We start from the raw sequence: 13,885 nt of genomic DNA on the forward strand, positions 1-13,885 counted from the left end.
GAATACTAATAATAATAAATAACACCGGAAATTCATAATTGGTTTGAATTTTTCAGGTCGGCGACGTGAAAAAACTTCACATCCGCGCCAGTCCTTCATAACTAACAATAGCCAAAAATGTGCAATAATTGACAATTGTACATTAAATTTGTTTCAAACATTTTATTGTATTTCTAATAAAATCCAAGCTATTGTTAGTTATAAAGGACTAGCACCAAATGCAAGAAATTTAATCGTATGTTTCATGTCGAGAGTTGTCTGAAAAGAAAGAGACATATTAATGTCAAAGATACAATAATTTGTGATTAAATAAATTTTGTACAATTTATTTATGCTTTCCAGCAACATAAATAACAAATTATAAGGATTAGACATATGTTGGTTTTGAATTAAGTGCATATAAGTTTCAGTTTGATTTCCACGATCGAAATGTTTTTATTGTAAACTAAAAATTGTTATATTGAAGAGAAAAAACGTAAACACGAAGGCTAATATAGAATGTATTAATGTCAATGCTCAAATATTATTTTACACTGAAGTTGTTTTCGACCAAGGTAAAATGGCATTTTACCATTCAGCTCTGTTCACTTTCTGAAATTTATGCATAGTTTATAAACACTACAGTCAACGTCTTAACCCTCTAGTGCATAGCCCTGCCTTTAGGCAGGGTGTATAAATTATTGTCTAAAATATATAATTAAAAACAAATGATTCTATTTATGAATTAAAATATATTCAGCAGGGTTCAGGCTTTCATTTGCCGGTCATTTGACAAGTGAAAATAAAGCGGCTGTTTAATTATACACACAGATGTACGCGAAAACAGAAATTTGACAAAAAAAATTATTCCTCTCTTCGTTTATAGCAATTTTATAGCAGTTTAAACATGGATTCGATTGTTCTCTAATTTTGTCAATAGCATTTTTTGAGTAAACTATGCAATTTTTTGAATTTCGATTATTTTTTTAAGGAATTTTAAACCAAAATAATCATAGAAAAATAGTTCTCATGTCGAAAAAAAATTAATGCATTAGAGGGTTAAGAAATGAGATTTCTCCATTTCTTCATATATTTTTTTTATTTTCCGATAAATTGAAAGAACTTTCAGGATAAAAAGATAAAAATTCTCATATACAATCAAATGTCACCGTTAAGCTGCGTCGTACATCGAAGCGAAACAAATGTTTTGTTGCTAGAAGATGTTAGAACATTAAGCAATTGCAATACAAGCTAGGGGCTCGGAACATGAAAAAAAAATCAAAATAAACACAGTTTTGACAATTTTGTATGAATGTGGTGTATAAATGGAAAATTTTGAGAATATTTTGAATATTTCTCATATTTACGTAATTATTTGTCATTATTCAGCTCGTATATGGCACCAATGTAAAACACACACAACACAAAATAAAATTAATAGTTGTTGTTTTTATTATATAAAAAGAGATTTCTGCCTAAAAAACTTATATTTCTTTGATAAAAAATAATTTGACTGAAGAACATCAAAAATGTATAGGTAAAAGTGTTCTAAGCTTGTGTGATTTTATAAATAACATTCCACAAAATGACATACATCATTTGCCGCCATTTTCATATTTACGATAATCAAAATATTGGGAATATTCATGATTATTCACAGTATTGTTCACACTCAAAATGTACCAATATTCGTGAATATGGTGATTATTATTGTTTAAACTCAAAATATATCAATAATTCTGATTATGTGTGTTTTTTCATCAATAAAAAATACTTCCGAGCCCCTAGAATACAAGTATCCAATATTTTGTATTCGTCAACCAAATGTGATTTCGCTTTGATGTGTAACCGTTATGAGTCGCGTTCCGATATGCGAGCAAACAATATGTTCTTTTTATTCTAGAGCATTCATTTCTCATTTTAAATTGTAAAGAGTATAAACACATCAAAATTTGATGATCAATTGACAATCATAGAACACAATATCTTCACACAGTTGTATTGTTGCCAAAGTTATAAAACTGACCCCATTATACAATTATTACCCGTAAACGATGCATCAACGGTGCAGCTATGTTTGACTATGCACTGTAAAACACAATATCTTGCGGTAGTTGGAATGAACTCTTTGGATAAGAGCAAAGCTCAATGCCATCTACTATAGAGTTGTTATCGAAATTATTAATAGTTCCAGTTATTGGTTTTGATTCTTTGCTAATGGATAAAACTTCTTAATTTATCTTTCAAATCTAATTTAATTGACAAATATTGCCCAATACTGAATTGCTTAAATTGAACTTGAAGTCTACCATGGACTACGTTGGATAATTATCAAACTGCAATAAACACTTTATGATAAACTCATACGAACTGTGGCAGCTTGTTTACAATTATGATTAAATAATTTCCTTTGGAATTAATCTGTTGAACATTTATCGATTCCAAAACAAAATTGTATGTATTTGCATAAATTACCCTTGCAATAAATTTAACTGACTAAAACTTATTTCTTGTTGAGGATTATTGCTGCAGCTTACTGGTATTTGAAAAAAATCTGCAGTAATACATCTTTCAAATTTCAAGTTTTGAAATGTTTATGTGGTTAACATTATTTTCCTTTCAGTTTAGTGATTAAAATGGCTATTTAAAGAATTATCCAATTGGTTGAAAATTCAAATTTTTCGATTTCATGATTTCATCTAACGGAATTTTGTTCCATGATGATCTTTATACTGCTCACGAAAAAAGAGTTTCTGACTGTAGTGTTTAAATGTAAATCTTATGTGGTATATTACCTCAGCAAAAATCAAGAAAAAAAAAAAACTTAAAAGGAAACTGTCCCTTATGATCGATTGACAGTACATGCATAAAAAAGTATTCACAAAAATTCAATATCAAAAATGATTTATTTCCATTTTTTACTACATTACTTATTGATGTAAACAATTTTTTATAAAATTGAATTGAAACAATTTTCTTCGCCGAATAACGCAAAATACACCTGACCGATTTCAGTGTATGTTACGTTGTTCGCTGAAGCAAATTCCACCCATTTTGAATGTTTAATGAAAATAATACTATATTTCTATTATTAATATTAATTCCACTATTTGCTTCAAATTTCGAAATTGCTGATGAATTTTGGTGTATTTTACACTAGAATCTGAAGCAAATACAATATTCTTTTTTTCACATTTTCAATCAAAACAAAAAAGCTTTGAATAATACCGATGTGTATGGAAACGAAACAAACCATTTATTGTCATTTATATAACAAACAAACAGACAATAGTTTTCATTCATTTTTGTTTCTTTTTTTTAAAATTATTTTTACTTCTCGTTAAAATATGCAATCTTGTCTGCGTAGAATTACGTAATTCGATGTTGCTGGTGCTGTCTATCATATGTCTTTTCTCTCAAACTGTCAGTGTTTTTGACTGTGATTTACTTCGTTCAAAATTATATAAACCCATTATAATTTTATTTTATTTCATGCATATAAACAAAAAAAAAAATGAAAATAATATCAAACTTTAATAAATATTCGAAATTCATACCTTAATTATTGCCTTAAATAATGCTCAAAAAAATTCATACATTCCAATTATAACTTATGATTTCATCCAAAAACTTTCATTGCGTGTGAAGTTTGCGTGCAAAAATGATTTGCAATTAATTTTTGTTATGAATATTTTAATTATACATCGCTCCATTTTACGTCTTTCACGTTCTCTTAATAGTGATGAGAAAATGAAGAAGAGGATGAAAAGAAACGAAAAGAATTTTCTCTACAAAATTTAATTTAAATAGTTTTCAATGTTTGTATAACTAAAATGAAACTTCCACTTTTTAACACCTTTTATAAGGACAATATTCCTTTTTAAGGGGTTTATATAGATCCTTTATAAGCAGAGACTGTTTCTCAGAGCAATAGATGTGAGAAGGAGCGCTTTAAGGCGGAGCTCGCTTCCTCTGGCCCTTCAGACCGCTCTTCCTCACATATATTGTTCTAAGGAACATTCTGTGTTTATAAGCAAAATATTGTATGGCAAAGCCTATGGTGCTCCCTACTATAAAGACCCTTGAAAAATATTTGCCGGGTGGTTAATTTTCCAAATCTTTCGTGAATCCCTCCTAGTAATTCAATGAAATGAGAGAAATTCTGTTGAACCATTTTCAAGTTTTTAGATATTATTTTCAGTTAAATTCTTTAAAGTGGTAAATAAAATGTATTTTTTTACATAATCCACCAAACTACATGTGAAATTCGTCTATAGGGTAGACTCTACTTACTGGGAATCGTATCTCGTTATATGCTGAATTTGAAAAATACATATAGTGTCTACCCCAAAAAAAAGAAATTATCACCCATATGTGTCTAGTTAAAATGTCCATCAACTAACAAATCAATAACTCGTTATACAATAATATCAGTGTTGGTTGAAATAAAGTACAAAAGCCAAGTGACCATAGCGAAGCATAAACATAATAAGTAACATATTAACAAAAAAAAAGAGAGTTGTGCCATGTTCTTACCAAAAATAAAGTATAAAGTCTAGTCTAATGTCTATGGAGATACTAATAAAAAATGTTTAAAACAAATTGTCTAACTTTTTATGTTGATAGAGACTTGACTGAGTATCAGATATCATTGTCATTTTAAAGATAAAAAAAAATGTCACATTTTTTTGGCCACATAATATGAAACTGAATGTAAATTCAAAGAAACTTACTCCGCATATAACGTTCATTTGAACATTTCCATAATAAAGAAAATCGGATACATAATTTCCTAATAAATTTCCTTTTCCAATTTTTTTTGTTTTGAATACGATAAGAGATAGGATTTTGCGATGTTGGAACAAAAGTGAACTTCCAAATAGAAAAAAAAATATTCCATGGACCATACAATGGCCTATTTCTTATCAACAGTTTCGTACGGTTGTATAAAATAGAACAATCATCACTTATTTGGTGACGTTTTAAACCTATTAAAATGAAAATAATATGCTCCAAGAGATAAAAAAAAGAGTTTTTTCTTATTGTTTCTCCGAAAAACAATTCGTCTCCAAAACAAAAACACGGAGTTGAAAATAATTAACTTTAAGTGAAATTATTGAAAGCAATTATTTTTTTGAAATGATGAAGAAAAAACGGATAATGTTCTTCTTGATAATATTTCTTCTGATCAGAAAATATTGAAAGCTTTACAAGAAATAAAAGTAAAGTCTGTAAACTGCAATTACTAGATGTTAAGTTAACTGAATAATATAAGTAAAAAAAGCAACTTCAATAAAAAACAAAATAAAAGCGAAAATATACTTTTTTGACTTTGCCAACTGATTTTTTTTTTATCATGACTTAATAAATTATTACCTCTCACCCCTCTTGACGAAGTGTTACCCTTCAAAACATTAAAATTTTCAAAGAACTCTTTTAATTTGGGTTTTTGATTGAAAAAGTGAAGACTTTTTTTTTGCTCAACAAATTTTTCATGGGGAAGAATTCCTTCGATTTACTAGGGATTTTCACCAAAAAAACATGAGAGCATGAAAAAAACGAAAAAATACACTTTTCACAAAATACACTTCACTTTTTTGCTTACCCCTGTCGATTTTTTTCAATTATCCCCCTTACATTCTTACCTTGAGGACGTATGAATATGGTTCCAAACCAGAACTACTTCCATTACCGTAACTACTTTGTAAGCATAAAAAAAAAAACTGGGTGAGTAAAAAATTAATCTCTTCTTTTTAATAAATATGCCTTGATCACATGTTTACATATTAAATGAGTACATTTTATTCACTATCCGAGCTCATTTCAATAATTCGACGCCGCCGTTTCAACTTTGGATATACAATTTCATCAGACTTTCGTTTCTTCGTTCTCGATGGTACCGTTGTTGTTTCATCACTATGACTATCATCAGTATCTTCATCACTACCCACAACAAATGAATCCTATTGAATGCCCAAAATAAAACATAACATTTTGAAGAATTTTTTTTTATTGACAAAAATCGAAAAAAATGTATACCTCTTCATATCTAGATTGATCTGGAGCAACAAACTGTGAAAATATACTTTGAGTTACTTTTGGTACAACTCTGGGAATGTGATAGCGACGACCAGCCATAGGACTCCTATATTTTGAAGTATATAAAGATTATATTTATTATTGAATAAAAATTCTTTCAACAAAGGACTCACCTGATTGATTGTAAGTATTTTGCTTGCATATCGACCGATGGATCGTCTTCTTCATAATCAGTTATGCTAAGCTGTGATTGAGTTTCAATGAAGTTTTCATCGCTAGACTCGTCACCTGACACAGCCACTTCGTCATCGATGAAATTGAATTTGTTTTTCAATTTACGCTTCTGTTTTACCTTATTCGATGTTTTCTTTCGTTGCTTTTGAATATACAATAAAAATGTTAATTTTAGCTCATCATTTTATCTGTACAAAAACAAAATATCTCAATTAATCATACCGATATTGGTTGGCACGTAGCGAATATCTCGTCTCCGGAAAATTCTGTATCACAGTCTGAATCAATTTGAAATTCTAATTGTCGGTTTGTGTTTTGGCGTAGTGCTGATGTATGACACGTGCTAAATGGTGATGTGATATTTTCTTTAATTTCATCGAGATCTTCTAGACGACTATTCAAATTTACATCCGATTTCAGTATGCCAGAGCCAAACATTGAGGATTTACTGTGTTGATCACTTGATGTCGGGTGAAAATTATTTTGATTGTTCCCCAATTGGGATAAAACGCTTGATGACTTTATTAAAACCGACGGCGATCGACAGTGATATGAGAATATATTCGTACTATTACTTTTTTGTGGTGTTGTCTGTATATTTTGACTTGATACGTGGTCAACTTGATTAGGAATGTGTTTGGTGATATTTGTCGTTGATTCATTGTAGGAAGAAAAAAGTTCGTCAGACTTAACAGCAGTAAGCGATTTAATCGGAATATTTTGCGATTTATTGGACGATGCTACTTCGATGGTGTCTTTGAACAAACTTGTTGAAGCTTGTGAATTTTTCTGTTCTGCAATTGCATCTCCAACATCATAGTTTAGCATGTCATCCGCTGGGGAAAGTGATACGTCAACAGCTTGTGTGTTTATGACAATATCATCATCAAAATCTTCACAAAAAAGATCATCAACACTTCCGATAAATAGTCGCCTTCGTTTCAGTGTCGATTCCAAAATAGAAGATTTATCACATTTATCACCTCTTGCTTTTTCAGCATCTTCACAGATTTTTAGAATTCTTGATACCGTATATTGACTCTCCTCTTTTTCATCGATGAAACTGTGGTTGCCACAAACTGACTTATTAAGATTATCACATATTTCCTTCTGTTCGTCAGACGTATTTTTTGTATCTCTCGTATTTTCATCGCAGTCGTCCGAAAACAAGTCGTAGGCTGTATCAAGTCCCAAGAATTTTAGATACCATTTTTCTCCATTTTCATTACGTCGACTGCTTGGAATTATTTCATTTGCCACAATTGGTGAATGCAATGGAACCATATTCATTTGTTTAATGCTGGACATCTTATTTGGGGTACTGGATGCTATTTGCTGATCTGCTAACATGATTCGATGTGGTTTTAACTGAGATGCGTATTTTGATTGATGTTGCGTATTGACACAGAATGACATTTGGGAATCATTCATAATATTTGTTTGGAATTCACTATCTCCGACTTCTGTTTGATTATCAAGTTCATGTTCTGATGGTTGCGATTTATTTCTTTCTAAATGTCGATGTTTCTCAAGCATCGACATCAGCTCGAACAATTTCTGTTTTGCGTCATCCGAATTTTTATGAAAAAGATCTGCATTTGTTCTGTAAACTCGATGCTCATCTGATTCCTTTGTATATTTACTCATGAAATCGGCAATGGCATCTGGCAAATGTTCATTATTTATGGGTTTTCTTGACAATTTCTCACCAAAACCATTCCATTTGGCACGACTTTTTTTAATCGTAATATAGGCGCTATACACTTTTTGCAATTTAACATCTAAAGGCACATCGTCGTCGTTAATTCTATTTTGTACATCACTTTCATCTTCACATGAATTATTCTTATCATTAATTTTCTCCATATGTTTAAGCGAGCTGTTCTTATTTTCTGTACTATTATCATTATTATCACTGCGGTAAGATGACAAATCAAAATTTTCCTCCAATTCGTCATCGATTTCAATTGGCTTGAAAAATGCTTTCAAGGTGCCGGTTTTTTCTGGGATGGCATTCTGTAGAAGAAAAAAACATTTATTTGAATTATTACCAAACCAACTAAAAAATATTATATCAACTAACATTTTTCGGTTTTTTTGTGTTGTTCTTTGACTTTGATTCCTTTTTTCGTAAAGGCAGTGGTGATTCTTGTGTATTTTTTATGTCAATGAATGTTTCGATGCATCGAGGATTGAACTCAGGTGGAATCAAACGCGGACAATTTTTATATAGCACACTTTTGATTTCATTACTTTTTCCAATTTTTTGATTAATTCCATCTTTGGTGGCAAGTATATCTCTCAAAATGTTTTGTTCTTTTCCCTCTGTTACGAGCATTGCTACCTTTTATAAAGAAATCAGCATTATTGGCAACATATTACACAATGATTGTAATTAAACTTACTTTTCCTTGTCGCTTTCGTCCAGTTCGACCAATCCGTTGGATAAATCGGATTGGATTTTTATTATTTACATCAAAACAAATGATAAAGTCTACTTCACCAACATCAATACCTAAAGGAGGCATTGGAAATTAGTCATCTCAGGCGAACAAAATTTTCTTTCGCAAATAAGATTGCTTAAAATTAAGATTTGTTAGTGACAATAGCTGAGCAGACAGGGAGAGTGATTTTTTATCATTTTGCTAGGGTTTTTGGACCTAATTTGTTAGGAATTTATGAGGAAATTACAACCCGTCCCGTATTTACCCCTGAAATTGTCAGTCTGCTCAGCTATGAACCGGCACCATGATATGGTCTCTAAGTATAACAATGATTGTCATCTCTACCAAATCTCGATTTGTAAGCAATCTGTTTGCTACAGCGACTTCAGTTCCTTTGCAAATTGTCCTTATTTCTAATTTAATTACCCTCTTCAGCAACACATGTAGCGATCAATGTATTACATTTTCCCATCCGAAAATCATTCATGATGGCGATTTGCTCTTTCTGTGTGATGGTTCTATTGTGCGATGACCCTTGACCTTTTCGATCGATATTAATTTAGTAAATAAATCAAAGTAAATTTAAGTTAAATATACTTACCAACAAAAACTTTTGGTTTTATTAAGGGTCCATTTCTTATAAGCATGTGATTGATAAGGAACACTGATTCACGATATTCACAAAATACAATGGCTTTTGTGTCGGAACTCTCCTATAGATGTTTAAATGATTAAAATCCTTTTATTGTAAAAATGCTAAATATTGATATGGATTGGCTTAGTTACCTTAAAATGGTCCAACAAACAATTTTGTAAAATTTCAAATTTTGGATGTCCATAGTCGATCGTTGTTTCCAAGTCAAAACTTGGGGCATTTGCTTGAAATGAGATATCAAGATTGTTTATTGGAGCTATGCCTGACTCTGATCGAATCTCATAAATGAATCGCTTGATATTGTGATCTCTCATGATAAAATTTGATTTTTCCTCAGCATTAATATCAGAATTTTCGTCATTAAAGTAGTTTAAGAAAACTCGAAGACCGTGCCGCTCAAGCAATTCAATTGTATGATAAATGCTAATGCACACACTGAAGTCACTACTGATATTTGATTGTTCTGGATGTCGATTCATCAATGTACTTTCACGAAATTTATTCCGGTCAAAAAGCAACCAGGCTTTCGTTAAATTTTCAAGATGACCACCAATCACTTGTTGCTGAATTAAATTCGAAACATATGGTTCAACCAAATTATACAAACCAAGCCGAATTTTCTTGAGTCGATCGTCTAGCGGTACAACAATCGTTTTTATACTCTTTTTGAATGTAAAAGGAGCTACGTCAATTGATGTTTCGCGCCGGACTTCAATATTTGAAATTAAAAGATTTTGAATGACCTCAGACACATCTTGCAAGGATCGTCCAGGTGTGGCTGATAATGCCAATACCTAACCAAATAGAAAAGAAAGGATATCATGGATATTAATCAATAAGTCATGGAAATAATGGAAATATGTAATGAAAATGAAATTGCAACATTAAATAATTACCCTGAATAATTTATTGCGTGACCATATTGATTGCACCACCTCTGTGTAGGCATATTTCCCTCTTGCCTTGTGAGCTTCGTCAACTACAATAAGTTTGATGTCGTTGATTGGAAAATTAATTTCAGCATCATTCAAATCAGACCACACAACTTGCGGAGTACAATAGAACACCCGTTTACTATGCCAAGCAGTGGCTCGAAGCTTTTTGCTTTGTCGTCCAGTCAATTCAATCGTTTCATCTTTTGGAAAGCCCATAACTTGATAGCACGCATGAATTTGTTGGGCCACTAGAGGTCTAGTTGGTGCCATGAAAATTATCTTTCCCCTCGGATACCATCGGTAAATATTGTACATAACTATTTAAAAAAAAAAATAAATATTAATAATGCATACATGATTATAATCACTCGAAAATAAAACAAAAACACATTGAAACACATGGATATATATACGTACCAACTGATGCGATAAAAGTCTTGCCAAGCCCGGTAGGTAAAATAACCTGTAAATTTTAAAATCAGATTAATTGATTTTGATTTTTAATGATGCTAAAAAAAACATTGACTTACTAGCGTATTTTTAAAAAGTGACGCGCGGGAGATGTTGTATTGATACTGTCGAAGTGGATAGTTTGTTGGATAGATCCATGTATTTCCCATTGTTGAATCGAATCCATTGTAGTTTTGATCGGTACGTAGTTTCGATGAATCTACTTTTGACTGAAATGGATCGTCCATCAACTGCAGCACGGATTCATCGAACAATATATTCGATTCGCTTACATCTTCTGTATTCAAACTTGATCCACTCTCATCGTTCATCATTTTATTGTAGTGACCAACGAAAATTCCATAAATTTATTTTATTTACTAATTTGTTTACAAACACACTAAGCCTATGTTGTATTCATGCATGGACAATAAACATTACTGAAAATAACAAATGAACTGTCAATTGTTCCTGTCAATTGTGTCTGTTATAACCTCACTTTATGTACAACATAATAGAATCCTTACTTTTGGTGTAATAGAGTTTTTATAAAAATTGTTTTGTTTGCCAACAATTTTGGCCCAAAATAATGGATAAAACCAATGAAAAAAAACCAATAACACCGCGTCGACTTGGACTGAGTCGAAATGTTTCAACATTTAAAAATGTGACACCAAATCGTTCCGATGTCAATTTGAAAATGACCCCAACAAATATTCCGCGTTCAAAACAAACAGCTGAAGATTGTTTGGCAACACCAACGAAACGTACAAAACTATCATCGGACGAATGCATTACAATTTCGGAACTGGGCAATGTTGATCAAGACATTTTTCCAAAAAATGTAATTCTAATATATTATTTATCATCGAAATATGTTTGAAAAGAAAGTAAGGCCTGATTAACGGAAAGAATCAAATTGGCACATCATTATAAAAAAGTAACAAGTTCAAGTTGCTACTTACTTTCATTTGGGTTTTATGTGGTCTCCTTACTTTTTTTAAACTACCTTTTTCATTAAAATATTTTATTTCCATTATTTGATAATTAATTTCCTAAATTAATACTTTTCCATTATGATCCCCCCTTCAGGTCCAAGATGTGAAAGCAGAGATTTCACAAATGAAAAAACAACTGGCGGCGTACGACAAGTACAAAGGCGAAGAAAAGGAACTAGAAGGCCTCATTGAATTGTGGTGCAATGGTGGCAACGATGCCCTTCAAATGTTACAAGAAGACATTCAACCAAAACAGGAAATTGAACAGATTCTCACCCACCTCAACTTGCCAATAGATATTTTTAACAACGTTTAAGAATAAAGATTTACATTTTCTACTGAATTCAATCAATATTTGTTTTAATGAACATTTTCTAAAAAGAATTACAATTCATTTATAGATTTCTAATATGGATGTGGCCGAATTGGTTTTTCTGGATCGTATAATTTTGGATCATTGTTGTATTCTGGATATTTATGATAGCGTGGCATGAATCCAACTTGGTGGGATCGTCTAATCGCATGTTCAACTTGTTGTTGCTTTGTTTTGCATAGTCCGGTGATGTGTCGACCATAAATGCGTCCAGTGTACATACTTTGAAATTGTGACAACAAACGAACATTCTTGTAATCGGGCGTAAGGTTTAATTTGCATAAAAGACATTGACGATTTTCACGTTTGTACGGATTTTTTATATTTATAGGCTCTGCATCATCGATTACTTCATCCCCGGATGGTAATTGACTTGAATATTTTGCAATGCTATTTGTCGTATTCAAAACACGCTGAATATAACCTACAAATGTTTTGTAGAAGAGAAGTATAGAAAATATAGTGAAAATAACATAAACTAAAATATTTTGAATCGTGTTATCATACCTTGCCGGAATATATTTCGAACTAATTGAATCGACATTTTTAAATTCTTTTTCTGTGAGTTATTTGAACATTCCTTTTTTTTAAAGACTACTCTGATTGTAGATTTACATTTATTTGTAGTAATGTCATAAATGTGAATTGAGCACCACTCACTTGAGGCGCTGGCAACAGCTTGGTTATCATATTCGTATTAAGATTACAGATCTCAATACATTTTTTTTTGTTTCGAAAGTATTTATGTTACATAATTTCTCGTAGAAAAGATATAAACAATAACTTATTTCGGTGAGATATTTTTTGAAAAAACGTTTATTGCATGGATTTTTTTTTTAATTTCGAATTTCGAATCCGGAACGCATTAGTATGACATTTCTCAGATGACAGCTGCATGTATCAAAACGAAGCTTAACAGTATTTGTTTAGATACATTTCTGTCTTTCATATAATTTTTTAATTTAAATATATTCATTCGCAATGTCGTACAAACTGGATTTACGCAAGTGTGTCGCAGATTGTTTTGGCAAACTAAGTACAAAAGAAATACTTGCAAAGTTCAAAGACAAACCAATCTCACGTTCAAGCATATTTCGTGTTTTAAGGGATTGCCGGGAAGGTAAGGAACAAGAAAATAAAAAAATTCCGGGTCGTCCATCCAAACTAAGTGTTCGGACAACGAAAAGTCTGCTGTCAAGTGCTAAAAACAAGGATGGTCAGTCAACACGACGATTATCACGAAAATTTGAAGTTTCAAGCTCCACAGTGCATCGCATTTTGAAGAAAAACAACATTGTTTATCGTAAACAAAACGGAGCATCAAAATACAAACCGAGTCAACTCGAAATAATACCAAAATGTTGCCGTGCACTTCGTGATAAACATTTTTCAAATGAAAAATTCATCATTTTGGATGACGAATCATACTTTACCTTTGCGCACCATGAATTGAGTGCTAATGATGGCTTTTACACTGACAACATTGAAACAACACCAGACAATGCCGGCGGGGCAAAATTTGAGCCAAAGGTATTGGTGTGGGTGGCCATATCATCGAAAGGTATTTCAGCGCCAGTTATTCGACCACAAAGAGCCGAAGCGATAGATTCTGACGTTTATATTGATCAATGCTTACCAAAACTGAAGCAATTTATTGAAAACCATCACGCACGAGACGAAATCATGTTTTGGCCGAATCTTGCAAGCAGTCATTATGCGATAGAAACGTTGAATTGGCTCACTGAGCAAAATATACCATTCGTACCGAAAGAGGACAA

The 13,885-nt window shown here is 31.7% G+C and overlaps 3 protein-coding genes across 3 annotated transcripts; 1 reads left to right on the forward strand and 2 right to left on the reverse strand.

Moving 5' to 3' along the window:
• Window positions 1-5,707: 5,707 nt before the first annotated feature.
• LOC116337712 (ATP-dependent DNA helicase fml1) lies at window positions 5,708-11,160 on the reverse strand. The gene is made up of 12 exons (XM_031762500.1): window positions 10,817-11,160; window positions 10,704-10,749; window positions 10,248-10,603; window positions 9,483-10,145; window positions 9,298-9,409; window positions 9,123-9,236; window positions 8,658-8,767; window positions 8,336-8,596; window positions 6,475-8,268; window positions 6,192-6,394; window positions 6,019-6,124; window positions 5,708-5,942 (listed from the first exon to the last, which is right to left on the reverse strand). The coding sequence occupies exons 1-12, from the start codon at window positions 11,069-11,071 to the stop codon at window positions 5,781-5,783; spliced, it is 4,182 nt and encodes a 1,393-aa protein (XP_031618360.1). The 5' UTR covers window positions 11,072-11,160; the 3' UTR covers window positions 5,708-5,780.
• Window positions 11,161-11,235: 75 nt separating this feature from the next.
• On the forward strand, window positions 11,236-12,082 carry LOC116352363. The gene is made up of 2 exons (XM_031784904.1): window positions 11,236-11,580; window positions 11,829-12,082. Exons 1-2 carry the CDS (start codon window positions 11,326-11,328, stop codon window positions 12,048-12,050), a joined length of 477 nt encoding a protein of 158 aa, XP_031640764.1. The 5' UTR covers window positions 11,236-11,325; the 3' UTR covers window positions 12,051-12,082.
• On the reverse strand, window positions 12,060-12,751 carry LOC116352372 (28S ribosomal protein S18c, mitochondrial). The gene is made up of 2 exons (XM_031784916.1): window positions 12,615-12,751; window positions 12,060-12,531 (listed from the first exon to the last, which is right to left on the reverse strand). Exons 1-2 carry the CDS (start codon window positions 12,649-12,651, stop codon window positions 12,140-12,142), a joined length of 429 nt encoding a protein of 142 aa, XP_031640776.1. The 5' UTR covers window positions 12,652-12,751; the 3' UTR covers window positions 12,060-12,139.
• Window positions 12,752-13,885: the final 1,134 nt, after the last annotated feature.

The sequence above is a fragment of the Contarinia nasturtii genome, unplaced genomic scaffold (assembly GCF_009176525.2).
Source record: "Contarinia nasturtii isolate CC-2019 unplaced genomic scaffold, AAFC_CNas_1.1 Cnas_scaffold_78, whole genome shotgun sequence".
Lineage (NCBI taxonomy): Eukaryota > Metazoa > Arthropoda > Insecta > Diptera > Cecidomyiidae > Contarinia > Contarinia nasturtii.

Excerpts from the sequence above, each read along its gene's own strand:
- LOC116337712 (XM_031762500.1), bottom strand. The coding sequence starts at position 11,071 with ATGATGAACGATGAGAGTGGATCAAGTTTGAATACAGAAGATGTAAGC. Across the intron at positions 10,750-10,816 it reads CACTTTTTAAAAATACGCTA|GTTATTTTACCTACCGGGCT; the intron begins GTAAGTCAATGT and ends TAAAATTTACAG. Across the intron at positions 8,768-9,122 it reads TACATGTGTTGCTGAAGAGG|GTATTGATGTTGGTGAAGTA; the intron begins GTAATTAAATTA and ends TGCCTCCTTTAG.
- LOC116352372 (XM_031784916.1), bottom strand. The coding sequence starts at position 12,651 with ATGTCGATTCAATTAGTTCGAAATATATTCCGGCAAG. Across the intron at positions 12,532-12,614 it reads TCGAAATATATTCCGGCAAG|GTTATATTCAGCGTGTTTTG; the intron begins GTATGATAACAC and ends AAACATTTGTAG.
- LOC116352363 (XM_031784904.1), top strand. The coding sequence starts at position 11,326 with ATGGATAAAACCAATGAAAAAAAACCAATAACACCGCGTCGACTTGGA. Across the intron at positions 11,581-11,828 it reads AAGACATTTTTCCAAAAAAT|GTCCAAGATGTGAAAGCAGA; the intron begins GTAATTCTAATA and ends TCCCCCCTTCAG.